Source organism: Struthio camelus, chromosome 4 (genome assembly GCF_040807025.1).
Source record: "Struthio camelus isolate bStrCam1 chromosome 4, bStrCam1.hap1, whole genome shotgun sequence".
Lineage (NCBI taxonomy): Eukaryota > Metazoa > Chordata > Aves > Struthioniformes > Struthionidae > Struthio > Struthio camelus.
The window spans coordinates 35286423-35309053 of NC_090945.1; the positions used below are offsets into that span (position 1 = coordinate 35286423).

Consider the following 22631-nt stretch of genomic DNA (forward strand, 5'->3'; position numbering starts at 1 on the left):
ATGAATTCTGAAGATGAAGAGGCGCTTGCACGTTACATAAGCAAAAGGGGACGAGTTGACTGTTTAACGTAGTACACACAGAAATGAAATTCTACTAAAAAACATGATTAAGGTAACAAAGTCTAGCACTTAGAAAAAGTGAAATTTACTGTTGCTGCCTGTGTGCATACACACACACTGATAACTCCGGCATTTTTCCAGTAACATGATAGATCCAATTGCGAAATACCCATCATGATTTGGAAAGTGTATTTCTAATTTTTTATGTTTTACTTTTTCTTCACAAGGAAAGTACTTCCTAGTTCCCACATTTTCCAGGCTGCAGATCAACTTCTTTTCATTATTTATTATTTCTAAATAATTTCATGCAGCATTTTAACTCTAGAACAGCGGTTAAAGGGCTCCACAAACCTTCTGCTTTTGCAGTAATGTTTTTAACCGTCCTGATTTGATTCAAAAGCCAATTGCAAATGCAGTGCAACTGCTGCATCCCTGGACATGGAGCTACCCCGAATATGAGACCCACCACCCAGAAAGGCAGTCAACAGAACTGTTGCCTTTGCAGGGTCCACCCCAGAAGACCAATTTAGACCACTGGCACATGGGTCAGAAGGAAGTACCTCAAGAAGATCTTAGGGACTACGAAAAGGGGAATTTCTTGGGTACCCCTAGCTTAACACTCTCTATCACTGTCTGATTTAACATGCCAAATCAAAGCCAACAAGTTGGATGGAGAAGCGAAGAACGGAAAGCCCTTGCACTACTGACAGACCTTTGCCAAACTATTTGCTACTAGCATCCACTTATAAATTTGACTGAGAGAATGCAGAGAGGAAATCAAACTAAAATTAGAACTATAATTTAGTATGCGGTATAGTATGCATCCGTCTTTAAAAAGTATCAATTTCAACATACGCTATAATAAAATTTCGTTTGTGTTAAACTCTTTATGTGCATAGATGGCCCAAACTGGGATTTGCACCTACATTTTTCACAACACTGAAAGCTTGTCACGATCTAGATTTGGAGTTTTCATTTGACTCACTCTAGAATAATACCCTAAGTGTGAAATATGCTGTGAAATATTCACCTTATCCAAAAGCTTAAGGCATATTTCACATACTTCATTTAGAAATGTCAGTCACACAGCGTTTTCTCCTTTGGTAACTCTTGTAAGATCCAGTACCTAGATCAAATGTGGCTGGGTCACCTCATGTGCAAACGCAGATTTTTACTATGAATTAAACCAAACTACTTGGCATCATTATTATAACTAGTACTCACTCTTTCATTGCAAAGATTCCCAAGTAATACGCATGCATCCAGCAGGCTTCGGCTTAGATGAGCATTCTCAGCAACCTTCACAAACTCTTCCAAGTACGTGACAGTTTCAGACACTTTTCCCTGACTGAAGCAAACGACAAAGGATAAAATGAAATATTCGCTCAGATGGTTTCTCCAGATGCTGAAGATCTATCACCCTGTTCCGTATAGCTTTACTTTGTGATGACTAATCTGTTTTGTGGTGAAATTTGGATTAATTATAATATAGCTGTCTAGGAAGTCCCTATACAGTTCAATGCCTGAAGCCACTGAGACGTACAGTTCAACGCCTGAGCCGTTATGCCTGAGGCAGAATTGGATCCTTTGAGCAAAACAGAACAAAACCCTTCTTCAAAATATTGTGCTATATTTTAGGGCTAAGAATGAAATTGCAGATGATGAACTTCCAGATTTTTTTTGAGTTTCTGTTATTTTAGTATTTTTCCTAACGAGCAGCTGATAACTTTCTCAATATGACTAGACCTCACTTCCTGAGAAAATCGAAGGAAAGAAGAATACTAGTTTGTCAGTAAGACTTTCTCTGCTCCTATCATTTACAGCTGCCAATTTCTGCTATAGAATCCTGGTGGTGGAGCAGCAGCTACATAATGGTGCTGTCTAAGTCTAAGGATTACAGTCTGTTCCTGAATGTAATGCTACACTTTGGCTGGATACATTAAAGGTTGCTGGAGTCACACCAGCAAACCTATAAACTCTGGATTGCAGGTGTCACCTCCAAATCCCACTGAGATCGGCGCAACCTCAGGTCACATCTGAATCTAAGTTGAAAACTGGCTAATGTACTTTGACAACAACATTTGCACATACCCTTTTTTTAATAAAGCCAGTCATATTAAGAATATAAGATCTCTGCAGTATGGTTACAAGATACAAGATAGACATTTGGAGTCGCTTGTGAGTGAGGCCCTACACTTTTTTCCCTTTAAGGCTGTAACTGCACCTGACCTCAATATTAGCCATGAACTTGAGTCTCTAACGTAGGAGAGCAGAATGCTAAATGTCAAACCACCAAGCAAGACAGAAAAGCCAGTCTTAATTAAGAAACTCACAGAAATAGAAGTTCACAACTGATGAAGAATTGCGATTTATTTTCTTGTTATTTTAAAACACCTTCAAGTTACATTCCTGCAGCAAATGATTGACATATTTATTTAAATTACAGCTCTTACTGTAAACTGTATTAGGGGTATATTTTTTCAAAATTTGGCATCAAGTCTGTTGTGATTCCTTAATTGTCTTATGAAATCAGAGTAATCATAATAGGGAAGAGCCTGCCACTGCACAGTAAACAACAGAAACACAGTAAAGCAACCCTGCAAATCTATAATTTTGCGGTGATTATCTCTATGGGACTGAAGTGAGCTAGATTACTACAACAGGATGCCAAAACACTGGAAAATTAACATGCCTGAAATGTTCAAGGATACATTCCTTTAAAGTTTAGTTGTTAATGAGCAGAGCTGGATTTAGTAACATTTCCTAATTTAAGTATTTTAGTATCATGAGAATATGAAATGTACTGTATTGTAAACATTGGTCAACTGTCAAAAGATTTCTAAATTTCAGAATTAGAAACATTTTTTTTTAAACCTAGTTTTCTTCCTAAGGAGAGAAAATCAAATGTTTCCCCACAGAAATACAGCATATAATTTATAGAAGTTAAAGGACAAGGTTAAAGTGTTAGACAAATATTAATTCCAGTTTTTCTAGTTTTCTATATGCAGTGCACAGGTGCAACTTGAAGAGCATATTATATCGTATAATCATTAAATCCATTCAACCAGACCTTAGAGAGTTAAAAACATATATTCTGAGGAAAAGGACTCCTCGGTCCAAGGAATGAGAATGAAACAGTGCAGAATATTTGTGTATCAAGGTGATTTCAGTTTCCAATTGGGAAAACAGGACTGTTAACACCCACATCCCCTGACAACTGTCCAATTATGTATATCACACTTGGCCTACTGTTTGCAGTAGAAGTAATCAATAAAGGATGTGGTTGAGTGAACATAGATTTTGGTTGAACCAATGCATGAAAACTTAATCATTTACTCAGAGTGGAGAAATCAAATAGAGGAGAGATGAAACAGCCACTAAGGGGTTTGTTGATTGTGCCACCAAGTTTGTGGGCTAGAGGCTGAAAGTAATAAAGCAAATGGAATCAGTGACAGGAGAAAACGTAAAAAGGTTTTCTTAATTTCATGAATTAATAGAAATGTTTTGATGTATTTTGGCCTTTTTTTATATTTTACATAAAAATCTATGTTCCATTTATAGAAAATATGAAATTGCTAGGGCATATAATGTCTTCTAAGCCAAAAGAAATCAATTTGATATGTATCAGAAAGATAATTCTCAGCATTAAAACTTCACTTATGCCAACTAGCAATCAGCTGCTAAAGTACAATTTTTCAAAGGAAGTACTAGAAAGCGCTACAGCTTGAGACACTTAAAGTATACAAGAAAGATTATGGACATCCTTTGTCCTACACAAGACCTGATACATGATAAACAGGCCTTTCCTAGTCAAAGAGCTAATATTTTATAGTTCCTTCAAAAATCGTTGTTATTTTATACAGCCATACACTTTCTATCTCCTTAGACATCACCTTCCCAAATGTGTAAAATGCAGCTTCCTAAAGATATAGTTCTTCATGATCCCACAGAACAGTTACGATGGCTTCAGCAGAAGAGATTACACTATCTACAGCAGCTCATTTTCCAGATTCATGCTAAAATGAGATTTTTACCCGTATTAGACTTTTATGAAAATATGCTCCTTTCATAGGATTGCTCATGTGATTGAATTGGATGTATAAATCATGTGTCCAGAAGAAGTCATTACCATGGTGGACACTGGCAGAACACATGAAGAACATGATGCTATCATGTCAGATTTTTCCTTGGAAAATGACAGGCCTAAATGCATATGATAAGGATTTTCAGGACCCTTTCCCGTGGTGTGTGCAAGCAAAGACTTCACAAAAAATTGCAAATCTACAGACAAGTTCTGAACCACCATGTGAAGGTTCCATCACTTCCTCCAACGTGTTACAAGGCAATCAGTGCAGATTCTCAAGGCACTAAGGTTATAATGCATTATTTTAGTGCCAGGGGAGCAGAGTTGCCTCTTTGTAAAGACACCATCCATCAAATTTAAAAGGAGTTGCACTAGTTTAGTCTGTATCATGTTAAAAGACAAATGAACAAAAAGTGATCAACTGAGTCTCGAGACTGCGTCACAAACGGTGTTGATTCATGCATTCAATCCATTATTTTCTAAATGGGCTTGTCAGAACCTGACCTGTTTGTTATACATCAACAAAGTAAACACCTAAAAGTTTGGTGTGAGAGTAAATAGAAACTTCCAGTTTTTTTTTTTTTAACGACTCCCTTTTACATTGACATTTCACACCATTTTTCTATATCCTTTCCTCCCTCAAGTGCTTAGGAAGAACCAAAGAAACTGGACCGGCACAATTTTATTTAAGAAAAATAATGGTACTGAATTTTGAAAAGTAAGTTTGTCTGAAATATCTGTCTTTGTGGGTTACAGAAAGCTTTCTGTTAGGGAGCATTACATGGCAGAACGGAATTTATCTGCTTAAGACAAAGATCACAGAATTACAGAACAGTTAAGGTTGATAGGGACCCCTGGAGATCATCTAGCCACTCTTGCTCAAAGCAGGGCCAAGTAGAGCAGGACCATGTCCACTGCGGTTTTGAATGGCTTCTGAAAGATGGAGATTCCACAACCTCTCTAGACAACCTGTTCCAGTGTTCAGTCATCTCCACAGTAAATTATTTTTTCTAACGGTTAAATGGAATTTCTTGTGTTTCAGTCTGTACCCATTGCTGCTTGTCCTCTCACTGGGCATCGCTGGAAAGAGTCTGGCTCCTTCTCTACTCTCCCCTAAATGTCTATTTATGCACACTGATAAGCCTGAGCCTTCTCTTCTTCAGGCTGAACAGTCTCAGCTCTCTCAGCCTCTACTCATAAGGCAGATGCTCCAGTCCCTTCACCATCTTCACGGCTCTTTGCTGGACTTGCTCCAGTATATGAATCTCTGTCTTGTGCTGGAGAGCCCAGACCTGGACCTAGCGCTCCAGGTGTGTCTCACCAAGGCTGCATTGAGGGGGAAGGATCACCCCTCTCAACCCGCTGGAAACGCTCTGCCTAATGCAGCCCAGGAGGCTGTTGGCCTTCTTTACCACAAGGGCACATTTCTGGGTCATGGTCAATTTGCTGTCCACCAGGACCCCCTTGTCCTTCTCTGCAAAGCTGCTTTCCAGATGGTCATCTTCCAGCCTCTCGTAGTGCATGGGGTTATTTCTCCCCACGTGCAGGACTTTGCACTTCCCTTTCTTCAACCTCAGGAGATTACTGTTGGCCCATTTCTCCAGCCTGTCAAGGTCCCTCTGAATGGTAGCACAGTCATGCGGTTTATCAACCACTCCCCCCAATTTTGTATTGCCTGCAAACTTGCTGAGGGTATGCTCTGTTCCATCATTCAAGTAATGAATGAAGATAAAACAGTATTGGCCCCAGTATCAATCTGCGGGGGTACACCACTAGTGACTGGTATCCAGCTAGACTTCATGCCTACGTTCACAAACCTTTGACCCTGACAGCTCAGCCAGCTTTCAGTCCACTTCACTGTCTACTTATCCAGCCTGCACTTCATCAGCTTGTCTATAACGATGTTATGGAAGACAGTGTCAGAAGCCTTGCTAAAGTCAACATAAACAACATCTACTGTTCTGCCCTCATCTACCAAGCTAGTCCTTGCACCGTAGAAGGCTATTAGGTTGGTGAATCAGGATTTCCCCTTTACAAACCCATTCTGACCGCTCTCAGTCACCTTCTTGTTCTTAATGTTTGGAAATTGCTTCCAGTTTGTTTGTTCTATCACCTTCCCACGGATTGAGGTGAGGCTGACTGGAGTGTAGTTCCCTAGATCCTCCTTGCTGAAGACAGGAGTGACATTTGCTGCTTTCCAGTCCTCAGGAACCTCCCTTGAGCGCCATGACCTTTCAAAGATAACTGAGAGTGGCCTTGCGATGACATCGGCCAGCTTGATCAGGACCCATGAACGCCTCCCATCAAGTCCCACGGACATGTGTATGTCAAGATGTTGACCATATTCACGAGCATTTCAAATGAGGCTCATGAATCATGAGCTATTTTCTGATGTCACATATACTTTAAAGTCTACTCAGCTATTTTTGCTGCTTTTGATATAGCGAAAGTAATTATGAAATTTACCTTAAAATAATTAATAGATGGGTTTTTCAGACTGGCATCTCCCCATCTGTGAGGCCTCCTTACAGAAGAGTTCCGTGAAGACAATGGATGAAAATTTCACAAGTGTCTATGACCCTCAGTCATACTAAATTTCAAGAAGACATAAGGCCCGCATACACAAATAGAGATAGATATATATTACATAAGACAGTCATTAAGATTTTGGAATATAAATCTAGAATTATGAATCTTGGTCTTTTTGCTTAACTGAATGTAAGAATAAATAATATATGTTCATAGGTGCATAGGCTTTTCTACATAAAAGTTTCTCAAATGGTTGAAGCATGCCCAAAATCATCCTGATGTTTTACAAGGCTGAGCAGTTTACGCCTATCTCAAAGTCTTTCAAGGCAGAAACATATGTAAGGTGTTTAATTTGGTTAATGTTCTCAGGGCATAATTACCAGACTTGTTTCACCAAAAATGCCACAGCATGCATTTTCCAGAGGAAAGGTTTATGGCTGTCTCTTTGTCTGTGCAATAGATTAGCAGGTTAAACCCTCGTTCAGAACATGAGAGAGAGTCTCTCCTTCACTTGAGTCAATCAGAACGTCCCTCTCTTAGGAGAATGCCTTTAAGTGGAGAGTCCTGTCTCTCTTACTTTTCCTCTTTTTCAAACTGCAACAACCTAAAAGCAATGAGTGAGACTGTCCAATGCCAAGTAGCTAGATAATGCTCCTAGATGGTGTGGAATACAGATTTGATGCAGGAAAAAATCATCAGCCATTCCTTCTTTAGCTGTGCTTTTACGAAAAGAATTTGCACTTGCATGTTCTTTCAGATAAAGCGATTGGAAACCTGACTTCAGAAGGATCTGAGTAGAGAAAAGTATATTCTCTCACTCCAGAATGCCTAAATCTCATTGGGAGGCAATTAACATACACTGTTTTCTAGGCATTTCCTTCTGGTTATCTTAAGCCATCCTCTACCTAGTGCTGCCTTTTGTTAACTACAAGGAATCTATGAATGCTACTGAGAGCTCAGACACCATACTTCTAGGGTTTGATTGTACCATGGGAGCCAAGTATGAAATAGTCACTCATTTGAAAAGCTGATGTTCCAGCAACTAAATTTTCTCAGGTAGGAAGACCTTAGACTTAAGCCACTTTTGAAAAAGGGACCTGGTCTTCTAAGTCGGTTTTGTAGCTTTGGAACATTTTATGCTGTGTGCTTGTTTAAGGAGGACAGAATATGAATATACATGAATCAGAGTGCTAAAGAGAACTGTGGTTGTGACTGGTCCCTACATGATCTGAAAGGCCACAAGACATGGCACCTAACTCAGACCTGAGAGTTTGCTTCCCACACAGAAACAGATCTGGTGGCAAGTCTTCCTCCATAAACAGTTTGCCAATCTGCATCATACATCATATGCACTCAAGTCCCCAAGCACAGGATGACTGAAGAAGCTGCAGCCTTCATTTTGAGTATCTTTTTTTTACCTAGTTCATGTGGTAATTATACTATATTATTTGTGTCAAAATTCTTTGTGTAAGAAATTGAAGTAGTTTCAAACTAATTCACCCGGAATAAGATTTTAATGCCAACTGCTGAAATGAAAATGAAAACAAACATGTTATTTGCGCAACTATTTACCTGTACAGGTACAAAACACAAATGCCTCCGCAGAAGAAGTGAGGCAGAACAATGGAAACCTCTCTTACAGAAGAGTTCTAGAAAGGTTACACTAAGGCACCTACTGAAACATGCTATATTCTTCAAGGTTTTCTGTTTTTTTTAACCTGGAAAATACGACTGTATTTGTATTTTTCAGGAAGGTCCCTTCCAAACTTTTGGAAAAAATGAAAAAAAGCCCCAAAATATCAACAAAAGGAACATATTATAGTTTATAGGTAAAGAAAAGCTTGGATTATACAGTTAAAAAAAATGGTACCGGTTTAAAATAACTTTCGATGAAAGGGTCACTTAGTGCAAGAAGGGCACTGCTTAAAATTTAAGCAAGAAGTAATGGGAAGCGACAGTCCTCTAACAATTTAAGTCTTTCACAGTTGAATGAATGTGCACTGACAACAAGACAAGGATGTGCTAACCTACCTTACCAGAATCTTGGCTATAGCTTCATATGCTCTGCCTAGGCCAGATGAATCACATAGTGCTGTAAAAATTTTTACAGAGGTATTCAAAATCTGTGAAACAGGAAAAAAAGCCCAATAAATACGTTAAGCATTTCCATTTTTGATTTGCAATCACTGTGTCCATATGAAATACAAAATTCAGGTTTTCCCATCTGTACATTTCTTCTTTAATTAGCTGTAATAGGACTAGGTTTTTGATCATTACTTGTAGTTTTTGAAACTACTCAATAATTACAATAATTACATATTAAAAAGAAAGATATAACATGCATTTAAATTCCTATATTTTGGCAGCTCACAAAAACCAAAAAGACTCAAAATATAAATTTCCTTAGCCGTCATTTAAAAGATGGATGTGTTTTTATGAAAATCTATTCAACTCTTAAGATTGTATCCCTTGCATTTATAGTATTATAGCACGATACACTGAAATACACTGTAAAATTGTTTTTCTTTCTTAAAGCTGTCACTGTGAAAACTTTTAGTACAATTTGGATGCATAAATAAGTGAACAAATTATAGGTTATATATTTAAACTAGAGTTGGCTTAAAAATATTGCAAATAATTTTGTCATATGCACTACTAATTATTCATGCACACAAACAATTTGTTAATACTTGTTTGGAATGTACTCTATTATCGTGACCTCTTCCACAACTGAAGGATTACAGCTGCTGCATAAAAACATATGATCTTAATTTAATTTGATACTGACATCACCTGTATTGCATAATTTCTCTTTTCATCCATTTTTCTCCAATGGCGATGAAGGGAGAATGCATGTAAAATTAAATCCTATTCTGTCCTCCCTCCCTCTTTGTTGCTTGACCCAACCTATTACACACATGACAACACAGGAAATCTCCAAAGACTATCTATGGAAATCCTTTTTGCACGTTTCCAAGAAAGGAATAGTGAACGTCATTTACCAGCTTTGAAGGGGGATGGGGAAATGCATAGGGACACATGACAGTATCCTGCAAGCCCCAAGATGCCTATCTATACTGAGGTAAAGGATAGGGCATTCTTGATTAAGACTGCATCCCCCGTCATTGGCAAAGTGCATGGCTCAAAAGGAGACAACTTGCGTGCGCTAACGCTACTGATATCACCATTTCTACTACCGTTGCCATGACTCAGATTTCTTAGTTTCTGAAAAAGTCTTACTATACACATGGGTATCTCTGGACAATGCTCTTATTTTTGAGTTATTTAAATGGTGTGTGTGCCAAAAGCAAGTTATTAATGTACACACTGCACTCTTTATCTTTTCTCCAGTATTTCCTTGGCAGAATTCTATTTTCGTGTACATCAGGATTACATCTTATACTTGAAGGTCACTGGCAATTGAGTTATCGATGCATGTGATATGGCAAAAAGAGAATGCAGACACTACTGTTAAGGACGTGTCATATTAGTTCAGAACTCTCCCTAAACTGAATGCCTACACAAAATTGCCAAGGCTTGCAGTATGTCCTTCTAACAATCCAGGCTGGTAACAGTCATACACAGCAGTCACTTCTTGGTTTTCCATTCAGTTCTTGCTTTTCCATTTAGCTCAGAAGACCTACAGTACTTTTTGTAGTATTTGTGCCCTTATTAGAAAGCCTGCCATGACAGTATCAAAAGGTTCTGAAAATTGTATGCACTGGATTGAAAATCACTCCTACTTTAAATCGGCCTCTACAATACTAAATTAGGAAACAAGGCCTCTAGTGGCTACCATCTAGCACAGAAAGGTTACTTAGGTGCCTAAGGCTTAGGCTGCTGTACTTTTCTTCACAAAACCTAAAAAGTACAGACAAAAAACAAAGAAAAGCCATAGCCAGAGATTCTGAAGTAAGAGGTTGGTCCCTACATCTCTGCTATAGCCACTCATCCATTTTCATCAACAGCAGTCATTTTGGTCCCAAGTTACTACTGCTCTACACAAACTGGATGCTTCATTCTAGGCAATGGTGAAACCAAAAAAAAAAAAAATCATATATATGAAAAGGTGGAAATCCTGAAAAATTAAAATAGGAAATATACTCTTCATGTCTGCATTTCCAGTAACTCCTCTAATTTCAGGTACCATGTACAGGGCACTGAAAATGGCATATTCTTGATGAAAAGGAGCTGTGTACTGACCCTGTACGCTACAATTGCCCAATATCCCTTTATGAGGGAGATGTGGAAAGGGGTCTTCTCACCTGCTCCTCACCTTCAACATTCAGGATGGAAAAACAGGCAGAGGTAGCAAAGGGCAAAAAGCTGGATTAACATGTTAGCATGACAGGATTCCACCCAAAGCAATTATGCAATTACAGCATAATTTTTCATTTAAAATGAAAAATGATATAGCTTTCATGTCTGCAGATCGGGTGGAATCAATGCAGTGATCTCTGCCAGAATCTGTAAGCAGCCTGAAAGCAACAAATAGAGGAGAAAACACATTTTCAGTGAGATAGTAGCAACCAACCTATCTGTCTGGGTTCCTCTGAAAACCATATAAGAAAAGACACACATGTGTCAAGAGAGTACTACCTGAGTGGGCATGGCTGGGCCAGTCATTCATTTGCTCTCTGACAAGTGGATAAGTATTGAGAGCACCTATTCTGGTCAGATCCAATGAATTTACATGCTCTCAGGAAAGTTGCTCTACCTTTAGATAGAAGTATAGCTCAGAAACAGGTCTTTTTATATATATTTTGGGCAATCTATGCAGAGTACAGGGTTACACAGACAAGAGGTGGAACATGTCAGTAAGTAATGGTGAAGATCCCTACACAGTGAATGTGCAGTTTTTGCTGCATTTGTGGTCTTAGAGAATACAGCTGTCATAACAAACAAAAGAGTGGAAAAAAATGATTCAGAATACAGAACAAAAATCTATTTACTAAGGAAACATGTTTCTGTTCCAGTATTCCACAGTAAATACTAAGCATTAAAATGCGATCTTGGTAATTTTCTTCACGTGAAAGAAACATAAATAACACCATATAACATTGTGTAAGGAGATATCAAATGAGAATACATAAGATAATCTACACTGGTAATGTACATTAAAGAGTAGGTTTCATATTTTTATGAATCTGATTGATTTTCCTTTTCAAAAAAAACAGACAGTTTTAAGAGGTTCAGAGTTAGTGAAAGTTGTTATTTTTTCTAAATTTACTATGTTCCAAAGTTTGAGGAGCAAGCTGTTAAAACAGATTTAACCCGTTCATGCTAGGCTCCATTATAAAATTTCCATACTGTCTCAGAAAGAGTTGGATACTCCTAGAAACTAATGGAAAAAGATCATAGTACATGCAGTTGAACAGATTAAAATAATGTATGGTTCTCTCTACCTCTAAAAATAAAGCATGTTGGTAAGATTAAAAAAAATATATAAATGCTGCATTGATTTTGGTCACTAATTACTTTTGGCTCTACACGATCAAGTACACTGACTGTCTGAAACTTCCTCCTTTTGCAGGTCCACATTGGAAACACTGGTTACAAAACAAATACAGTGAAAATAAAAGTCAGATGCAAAAATAAACAGTCTGTTTTGATCACTTGTTCTCATTCATGTAGGATATGGGAGGATGGCAGGGTGAAGACTTCAACTTTGTCTTCCACATTACAGATTAACTGTCGTAAACACCACCCAATTTTGTTTTCGTGTATGGGCTAAAAAGTGGAAGCTTTTTATTGATATGGAATGGAAATATAAAACTTTAAAGAAGCATTGTACAAATTCTCTTGTTTTCTTAGCCCTAAAAGCTGGATGTGGGTGCACCTGGAAGGAGGATGGCTATGGTGGGAACACCATACTTGTTTACAAAAACCATCTCTCTCTGCCTTTGTAAGCCTAATTGTGGCTACAGTTAGTTAAAGCGTAAAAAATAGAGCAAAGTAACTAGCAACGCCTAAATCCTCAAACTAGAGCATATTTGGTGCACAGCTTTTGGAATAATTCTCTAGATAATGGTGAATGCCACGTTTACCTCCTTTGCCAAGAAAAATATTAGTCAGATCTCAGGTCTAGATTTGCATCTCAGTTATCTCAGTATTATGCCACTGCAACCCTCCTGGGGTTATCCCCATTTATATAAAACACATACACTGACCCCCTCCACCACCCCAAATCTCATCCTTTACTTCTTAGTGTTGTCACACCTGTATTCCTTTTATATATACATAAATAAATGCACTCCCACCTCATTGGCATATATCGCGCACACGCACACACAAAAGGAAGCAGGCTATGTCATAAAAACATTGATACGAACATATGGGGGTAATGGACAAAAGAGTGAAAATCGATGGTATGAATTTATGATAAATAAAGAATACCTATCCAAGTCAGCAGAAGATTTATGCTACTACCAGTATTTTATCATTTGGTAAAATATATTACTCTGGCAAAAATGTGACAGGGTGATGCTGATTTATAGTACTGTAACTTTAAAAAACACAAAAACATAGTTTTGCTCTCAGCTTTGCACTTGATACTGTCATCAAACTTTATCGGAAATACATTTATTTTGATTTCTGAAAATCTAACTGTGTTTACCCATTTCACAGCTGGTGAGCAGTAAAGATGCTTCTGTCTCATTTACAGAGCTTGAACATGAATCAGACAATCAACTGCAACATTAGTCAAAGAGATCACTAGCTAATGATTTCTGACAGGCACTGCAGTAACAGGCTAAGCCCAGGCTGGGTAGCAGCATCTGAGAATATTTTTCTGCAGCCGACAATAGGCGCTGGTAGACAGAATATGCAATCAAGTGAGATTGCTGGTCTCATATCACTTAGTACCTCTTACGTGCTTTCAGAGAAACCACACAGCTCTGACAATCACTGAATAATCTTTTATATGCAGTCCAGTGAAAAATAAAAGACATCAGAGCTGTTACGCATAGGCATTTTAGTTTGCAGTTTAGTGAACTCTCTTCCGTATCTCCCCAAGAAATGCGTATTTAAATACACAATGAAAACTTTTAAATCACTCAGGCTGCAACTGTCTAGCTACATTAGCTTAGATCATTGTCAAGAAAAATTAATCACAGATTCTGTCACAGAACTGCCTTTCATATCTTCCATTTTATGCTGAGTTTGAATTCACCCCAGAAGGAGGGGCCAGTCTGCAAAGCTTTTGGAGCCTGAACTATCAGCGTGACAGAGAAAGGAACCTACACATTCATTCCGCCCCAGCTGCTTTTACTGACCCCACGGAGAAGGGGGTGCCACAACACACAAGAATACTCTACAGGAAAGCTATGGCAGCTTTAATTTCTTCTTGTTGTTCTTTTTGGGGCTAGGAGTGCATATCTTCTCCTGAACCTGCCAGTCTTCTTGCCGTGCAAGAGACATCCTTTCCATGTGGAGCTACAGGGCATTTTAGTTATGAACGAATAATCCTAATGTAATTTTGGAGATTTTTTTCCCCACATTTACTGCAGCCAAGTTTTCTGATTCTTCATCGGTGTTTACCCAGTCCTCAACATACTTAGGCACATTTTGATTTGGCACAACGCAGTCTTTACTCAGTCATCATAATCTGAGTGGTTATACGCCTTTGGCCATACCTCAGTAACGTCAAAGAAGTTGTTTCATGATACGAAACAAAACATTTTCTTATATTGGCCAAAACACAGTGTGAGAGAAGTTGAACAGTACAGAATGACAATTGCATTGTTCTTATAATGTATTGATTACGGCAGAGCTCACTGATCCCAGGAAAAGAAGACACCAATACTGGGTACTATCAACCGAACGGCAGGCTGCATCATGTTAAATGCTAAATGTATTTAGGCACAGTGAGCATCCAGAACAGAAGTACAGCATTCTGCTTGTAAGCTCACAACTAAGGGATACTAAAACTGGGTGCCATTCTGAGGATAGAAGTGGTCCCTAATTTGTCAGAATTGTTAATTCTCCCCCTTTTCCCACAACTGAAATTCACCAGCTCAGATTAATGTGAATGCTAACTCCTTGTCCTTGTGCGTACACCCATCCAATTACCCTGGACTCCACTGTTCTGATAAAGAAACAGAAAAAAACGAACCAGAAATGTACAAACTTTGCTACTGTTGCTACACAGAAAAAAAGAATTTGTCTGGCCTGTTCGAGAGCTGCTCTTCCAAGGAGTTTAACCCAGGTATTTGGATAATCTGCAGCATAAGCATGCCTCTGGCAGTAAGAGAATCAGGGATGGGGGAAAGGGAGGCAGAATCCACCCAGAACTCTGATCAAGTCAGATGGCAAAGTGGAACATACTTGTTCATGACCTTTAATAGGCTCTTAGTAAGACATGGCTACCACTAATGTGTTGCCTGGAGGATGCTCTCCAGAAGAGACAACCACTCCATCCAGTCCACACGCTCTTCCCTCCCCTGTTCCACTTGGCTATCAAGTGCAATATTTAGCTTGATGGTCTACAATTACATGCACAGTAATACACGCTTCAGGTTACTTGGCTCCATATCTGCTTGAAGGATTAGAGCCCCAGGAAGACAAATGCTTCACTCTTTTCTCAATAGTCTATCCAGATAAGATCTAGGGCTCTTTGGTTACTGGCTTCAAGTGCTATTTGTATACTTTACATAATATTCATTCTATGTATATTTTACTTTGAATCTGAATGGATATGTAAAAACAAGCAACTCGGTAACAAATTTTCCCCCCTAGAGGCATTTCAAACTTTTACTAGCTTCTACGAGGTCAGGATTTCACTCTCTATGCTTCATTTTGCTGCACAGGAAACTTAGACATAAAATGAATAGATGATTGAATAAGCATTAATTTTTGTTCTCATACTTCTTATTTCTTCTGTATTACTATCCTTAATACTACCTTTCTGTGCCACTAACAACAGTATTAATTCTGATTCTCTGTAACTACAACTTTGCAGGAATGTGGCCATCATTTTATTAGTTATTGTACTCTACCTCATACAGCAGTTTATTAAAACAAACAAAACAAAGAGGCAGTTCCTTGAGTGCAGAAACACATGCAAACCTCAAAACCAGATATTTTAGTAAGTTATTATTGTGCAATCTAAAATCTTTACTGCAAGAGACATTCCTCTAGCAAAGGTTCTTGCAATCTTTATTTAGAACCAGAATGTAATGTTTTAAAAAACAGGCATTGCGGACATATTTCTTCAAAATAAAGCACGGTATAACAGTCTAGAGTGAAGAAGCTTCATCTTTTACCCTTTAACAGCAATACAAGAGGAAAAAACAGTTTATGTATCCTTTTCATCCTGACAGATGTGACAATAGCTGGAAACACTATGCCTGCCAAGAGCTTTTATCAAGTATGTTGTAACAACTAGTAATAAGTGTAAATAATAAATGGCTACGATCTTATGGGAAACAGTGGCAATACTAAACAATTTTTGGTGCTTGCTGATGGGAGTCTGCCAGTCTTGGAATTCCCTGGCTTCCCAGTAGAGTTTTGGCCTGACAATAAACAACAGTTTAATACTTTATCTAATCCCAGCCAGGAGGTAAGTTCAACAGCAAGCTTTTGCAGATGTTCACATCCAATAATCTATCCATAATTGATGAAACAGGGAGGTCAGATGTAATGGTTGCTACTATTCCAGCAACAAATAAATGGTTATTGACAAAACAAGCCAGTGTGGCGCTGAGTGCTGAGCAGTGACAAGCATGAAACAGTGCCGAGACAGAAGTAGTGATGTGAACACCGCCCTTCATCTTGAGAATTCCTCAATATGATGTGTGGCATAAGGGCCACTCTGACACATAAGCAGATGGAGGTGACTTGTAAAGGAAAAATGAGATTCCTGAAGTACATAAAAGACAAAGACAGGCAGAGGCGGAGAAAGAGACGATGAGAAAGGGGTGGACAAGACTGGAAATTTGGGTAAGTACAACTATCGGAATTGCTCAGAAATGCTTTTGTATAGCAGCACTGTGATCTAGATGCCTGGACTGCTTTTATCACACTGCTGTGTCCATATGAAAGTACCTGGCTGTCAGATTGCTAGAGCCTCCTAAGACTCTAATATCATAGTGTATATGCATGTGCATGCTTAAATGCCCATTCCTTCCTAGACAAAGCACCTATCAATATTCTGCTTCAAGCTTATTGATATCTTCAGTTTATCCATGAAAAATTTTCTTAGCTAAAAGCATAGAACAAACCTTCAAATTCACCTAACACAATGGTAGAAAATGCAGAGATAAACTAAGAAGGTATTTAAACATTTAAATCAGTTAAAAAATATATTTTTCTGCATGCATGTATGAAAGTTAAGGAAAAGTTCTTATTTGGCTGAAAATCTGATATTCTGTAAGTTTTAGCCCATGTAAGAAATGCAGTTAAAGGATTAATAGACTGTTTTTACTGACTGAATAAAACTTGAGTCATTTACATGCAAATAGACATCTGAAATCTTGTGCATCCATTTCAATGCTAAAAGATAATATTTTCACAATGTTTACTGTGTAATATTCTAATAAGAAAAAACGGCAAAATGAAATGGTGGCCATTATTGCTATACATAGTCATAAAAAGATTTCAGACAGAAATATTTTAAATATTAATATTACTAAAATCACTTAAAGCACCAAAGAATGTTAAATCGATTTATTTAGAAGTACAATTTATTTCACACTTTGCTACCAATTCTTTTGATCAGCTCTGAAATAATACATAAGCTGAAAGTAAAACAGCAAAACAAATTGCTTCTAGCAACAAAGCGGGCAAGCTCTAGGTTTTATACTTTAGAACTGGCACACTTCAGTGTTTTAACTTCTCAGATTATTATCTATCAAAGGATAAGTTTTAATTCCTTACGATCTGATGCCTGAATCAAGACCTCCCCCTCTCCCATCTAGCTATCGAGGGTTCTGATCCAGCAAAGAAGTTAAGCATTTGCTGAATATATGAGTTGTCTCCACGTAGGCAATAGGAATAACTGTAGTGAAATTTAAGCATATATTAAATAAGTGAATTGCTATAGCTTGAACTATACCAATATGAGAAACCAATCTAATTTTAAAAACCTTACTTCATAGATTTGTTTTTTTCTAAAAGCCTGTTCATTTGAACCAAAGTATACAAAGGAAAACAAAACCCCCCAGATTATGAATATATTTGCATTTAAGTACTGAAATTCCCAAGTCTGTACTATGTAGGTACCGACACTCCACTTCTTAAAATACGTAAAAAGCCTGACTTCTGTAAGAATATTATCTAAATGGATTAAACAATTCTTATAAAGTCTTGCAGTCCTTTCCTGTAGTTCTAGGTGTAATATCTATAATTTCTTTAATGGATTTAGCACTGACAGTTCTGAGGACCTTTCACACTATTGTCTTTCAGGTAACATAAGCATTGGACTTAGGTGCTCTGTGTCTTTCCCCTTCCCTTGAACAGCTTTTAGGCTACAAGGTTTGGCACACCTAAGTTAGAAAACCAATACAGTCTAAAGCAGGTGAAGTAAATAACCTCTGTAACATACAGTTGTACAGCTTTGTCTCTTTTGTTCCTGGTTCATGGGAATGAAACAAATTGAAATCTGCATATCAGCAGTTATTTAAAATATATTTTTTTATTAGTTGCTCTAGAAAAGAGTTTCAACACAAAAAGCAGAAAATGTCTGCCTAAATCATGTCTTTTAACTCACAGAGGGCAGCATTTAGTTTTAGAAACCTCTGCCAGGGCAAACGGACTGATCATAACCTTACATTGCATAAAACGGACAATGTAGAGCTGTGGTCACAGCCTGGCATAAAATGGACAATGTAGAGCTGTGGTCACAGCCTGGCTCCTACCTTTCCTGGGAATACAGAGAGAGGGAAGACCGTCTATGATCGCCATACATCTAGCGCAGAATACTGCTCCATCCAATCTGCTACACCAAAAGGGCAGGGCTACAGCAAAGGCTCCACTCATTCCCCGACTGCTCTGCCCTCTTACCTTGGCAAAAAATGGATGCAAGGAAATTCTTACTTCCTTGCAGAGCAGTCTGAGGAGTTGTTATGGCTTTGTTCTCAATTGCTAAACACACTAAGCATGTTAGTGCTAAGCAAACCTCCAGTGAGTTATATTTGGCTTCTTTTGAGTTCAAATATAACAGCTAGCTAAAATTTTGTGGAAATGATTTGGAGCTTTACGAATATTTTTCTTGATCTTAGGATATCTATGATTATTATTAATGAAGTGTGTAATAATTATTATTAATGATACAGTGCAGCCCCCTCCACACATGGAAACCCACACACTTTATGTGTGTTCGTATGTGTATGCGCATGTGTATGTATAAGGTAACAGTATGGCTTGTGGTTTCATAACGGATTCCCTGGGTCAAAGTCTTATGAAAAGTAAACAGACATAGGTTTGGGAAACTCCATTTGATAGGTTAAATGTGATTTCATTCTGACTTCCAAATTCAGGATGTTTAATCTATGTATTTTTAATACAGCTACATAAACCTTATAAATACACATAAGCCCAGCAACTGTCATACTGCTTTGGAATTAAAAGCAAACACACAAACAAGAAAAATATTTCCTCCTCCATACCCCCAAATTTAAGTTATAAACTTTTTGTCACCAACTCCTATTCAGATGCCTGAGGATAGCACTAGGCAGACAGCAGTAAAATGCTGAAAAAGTGTTTTAAAATCATCTAATGGAATGTGCAGTTAAAACTGCAGTTCTCTGACTTCTTGCTCCTTTCGGTATATGTATGATTAGATCTGAAGTCGTAACAGCTGAGAAGAAGGTCCGTGCGTTTATGGTATTTTGGCAGCTGGTCTTATGGCGCATGAGACTCCTGAAGAGTAAGGATTGATATCAACAAGTTCCATTACATTTATCTTTATTGTTGCTATAGCAAAACATTGAAATAATCTGACAATCTTCTGATTTGCTTGTTATTAAGTAACAGTTTTTTTTAACCTATTCCATTTATTTCTTATTTCTCATGCTTTATGATTTTTGCATAGCTTGATTATTGTAATTCTGCAGCAGCACTGCATTTAAGAGTGTTTTCTCACAAAAAGTATTCTTATGGTACATTTCTTCTGACAAAAATCCAGTTTACTGAGGGGAGCTATTCTATTCTGATGCCGTCAACAAAGCAAAATGCATGTTCAGCCACAGACCTGAAAGACAATACTTTGCTCCAAGCCAAATGAAGTGGACACCATATCACCAAGATGCAAAGTTGCATGGTACATGGAAAAGTACTGAAGGAAAACAATGCCATTACATCTCAGAGCTACTTGGTACTTTTTCCCTGTTTTTATTCAGGTTTTCACAAAACTGCCAAGATAGGAAAATGACTAATGAAACCAAAAGAAGAAATCCTTCCTTCACTGAGGGACTGGTACCTTTTATAGCCAAATAAAAAATTATATCTTACTCTCACTTTAAGTCTTAAGTGCTAAATTACCAACAGCACAATTAACTGAATGATCAGACATTTGCCTCTTTCCGGAAGTTTCAGGTCTTCTTTAAGGTTCTCAACTCAAATAATTCATAATTTCTTAATTTTGTCAGTCTTAAGAGTCAGTACATTTTGTCAGGACAAAGTTCACTACCAGTACGGATTGTTCTCTCATAATTTTGTTCCTCCTGTCTTCCACAGTGCCTAAAGCAGAGGGTCCGCTCAGAAACATGAAATTTAATCAATTTGAAATTTGGCTCACTAATTACAGACCTTCATGAAGACTACCCTTCTCTGTATATAATCCATTGTCAGTGTCAAGATAATCAAAAGCGCCTACCTTCAATGGAATGACTCAGTTTTGTCCAATTTTTTTATTCCTCAGATAGGAAAAAACACAAACTTCCTACACCATTACAGTTTCAAGAACAATTTAAAAATTGTTTCAATAAAAATGAAGCCTCTAGGAATGATGAGATGTTTTCTAAGCCTGTATGCTAAGATGTCTTTTCAAGCATATGACCTCATTTGCTAAGTTGAGAATGTTACACTTCATTAATAATGGCTAAATATTAGTTCAAGGTGAATAAAGAACAATCTGTTAAAAAAAATTTAAAAAATAAAAGCAAGTTTGAAATAATTTTCATCAAATAGTATCTCGCGATGCCCCTCCTGAGCCTCTGTTTAAGTGGTTCTTTCTGTAGTGACAGTAATGAAAGCTTAAATCTAAACTCAGTGGGTCTATTCAGACACCATTTGCAGAAATGTCTTGAAGTTCAGTCTTCTAGCACTGCACTAGAACAGTAAGGAAACCTTAAAGGAACAATGCTCTTTCTGCTCAACTACCTTTCAAAATATATAGGAGATTAGAGCATAACATTCAGTCTACCTTTTTGAGTTTTTTATTAGATAAGATTCTACTTGACCTGCTAAACTGCTGCATACATATGGGCATAATCTGTATGATTACATATAATAGATATAATTGGATAAAACATACTGTGTATACTAATGTTAGAGTGTCTGCATCCCAGATATATCTACTTTTATCCTCTTTAATTGCAGGTGTTGAAGTAAAATGTTCAGTTGTTTTGATTTAAACTTTTTTGGAAATTAAACTTATAGTCATAAATCACCACTAATTATTTTAATAGGGTCATTTAGGATATGAAGATGTCTTTAGAAGTCCATACATTTTCTTGACAATTTTATGACCGTAGCTTGTATACTGTGATTCTGCCAATTCATGCATGTGGCATTATGTCATAAATTACCACATTTATTTTGGCATGACTCGGCGCATTAATGAACAGTGTCTCTATTACTTAGATATGTAACCTATCTGAAATACAGAATTCAACATCCAAAATAAAGGAACACTCAGAAATAAACAAATGCTTAGATAAGGTAGGTATGAGGACTGGGATTTTACAAATGAGTTGGGATGCAACTCTAATTGAAAGACATAAAACCCTAAATGTCGAACTCTGAAGTAGTCTTCAAAGTTCAGCTTAAAAGAAAATTCTGACATCAAGCACTGTACCTTATGCAGGACTTCTAATAACACAAATGTGATTCACCTAATACGCAGCTTTTTATACAAGTTTGAGGAAAAACAATTAAGTAGTAACTCTTGCTGTAATATTAACCTAGAGAGATAACTTTCCCTGGCAAAATCTATAAGATTTAAGATAAAGTATATGTTACAATGTGAGCTATTAATAGTGTGTCATATTTGGGGGAAAAGCAGCTAGGCTTGATTATAAACCAGATGATATGAAAAATATTACGAACATACCACTCTGATATTGAACTTGATTAGTTCTCAGGCCTTTAGACTTGCACATATTTATGTTTTTACATTTGAGTAGGTCCACGGAAATCAATCATATGTATCAAATAAAATTAAATCAATTTATACAGATTACACACCAAATCAAATTATGTCAGATTACACATCAAGTGCCTAGCAAATAAAAAACCTTCTCCAACAAAAATAGCCCATTCAATACAAAATGACTGCATATTTTAGATATAACAGGCTGCAGCTTAATCATTTCAACCTTTAATTACTGCATCAGATAATGAATATTTTGAACATATGCTTCTCCACTCTGCTAGAAGATATGAATGAAAGAGAAACAAGTTTATCTGCATGCTAGTGTGTGTGCACGTTGGGGGAGGGAGTAAAACGAGAAACAGTAAAAGGAACCAAGTGGCAACAATTGGAAGAAATGGTATCTGCAGCAGCTGCTCCTTTCAGATTCCCCTAGAAGGAGACTGCCTGAGGTGGACCACAGCACAAAAGGATAAAGATGATGAAAACTCTGATGCAAAGCAGGAAAATAACTGCTGAGACCCCTGAGTCTACACCCGAATAGTCCCAAGCTGTGTGGCAAGACCTCTTTAGCATGCTACAGAAGCTGGTGATGAACTACATATTACCATGAGGCAAACTGGCTCCTAGCAGTATTGTCTGCATGTT

General features: G+C 37.5%; 1 protein-coding gene across 5 annotated transcripts in view; it reads right to left on the bottom strand.

The window, feature by feature from the left end:
* Positions 1-22631, bottom strand: part of TTC29 (tetratricopeptide repeat domain 29) — a 219937-nt gene that overhangs the window by 54087 nt on the left and 143219 nt on the right. For all 5 annotated transcript variants that reach the window (XM_068942226.1, XM_068942225.1, XM_068942223.1 and 2 more), the window contains 2 exons: positions 8705-8796; positions 1285-1408 (listed from right to left, as the gene is read on the bottom strand). In XM_068942226.1, coding sequence (XP_068798327.1) covers positions 1285-1408; positions 8705-8796 — 216 coding nt within the window. The remainder of the gene's footprint in view (positions 1-1284; positions 1409-8704; positions 8797-22631) is intronic.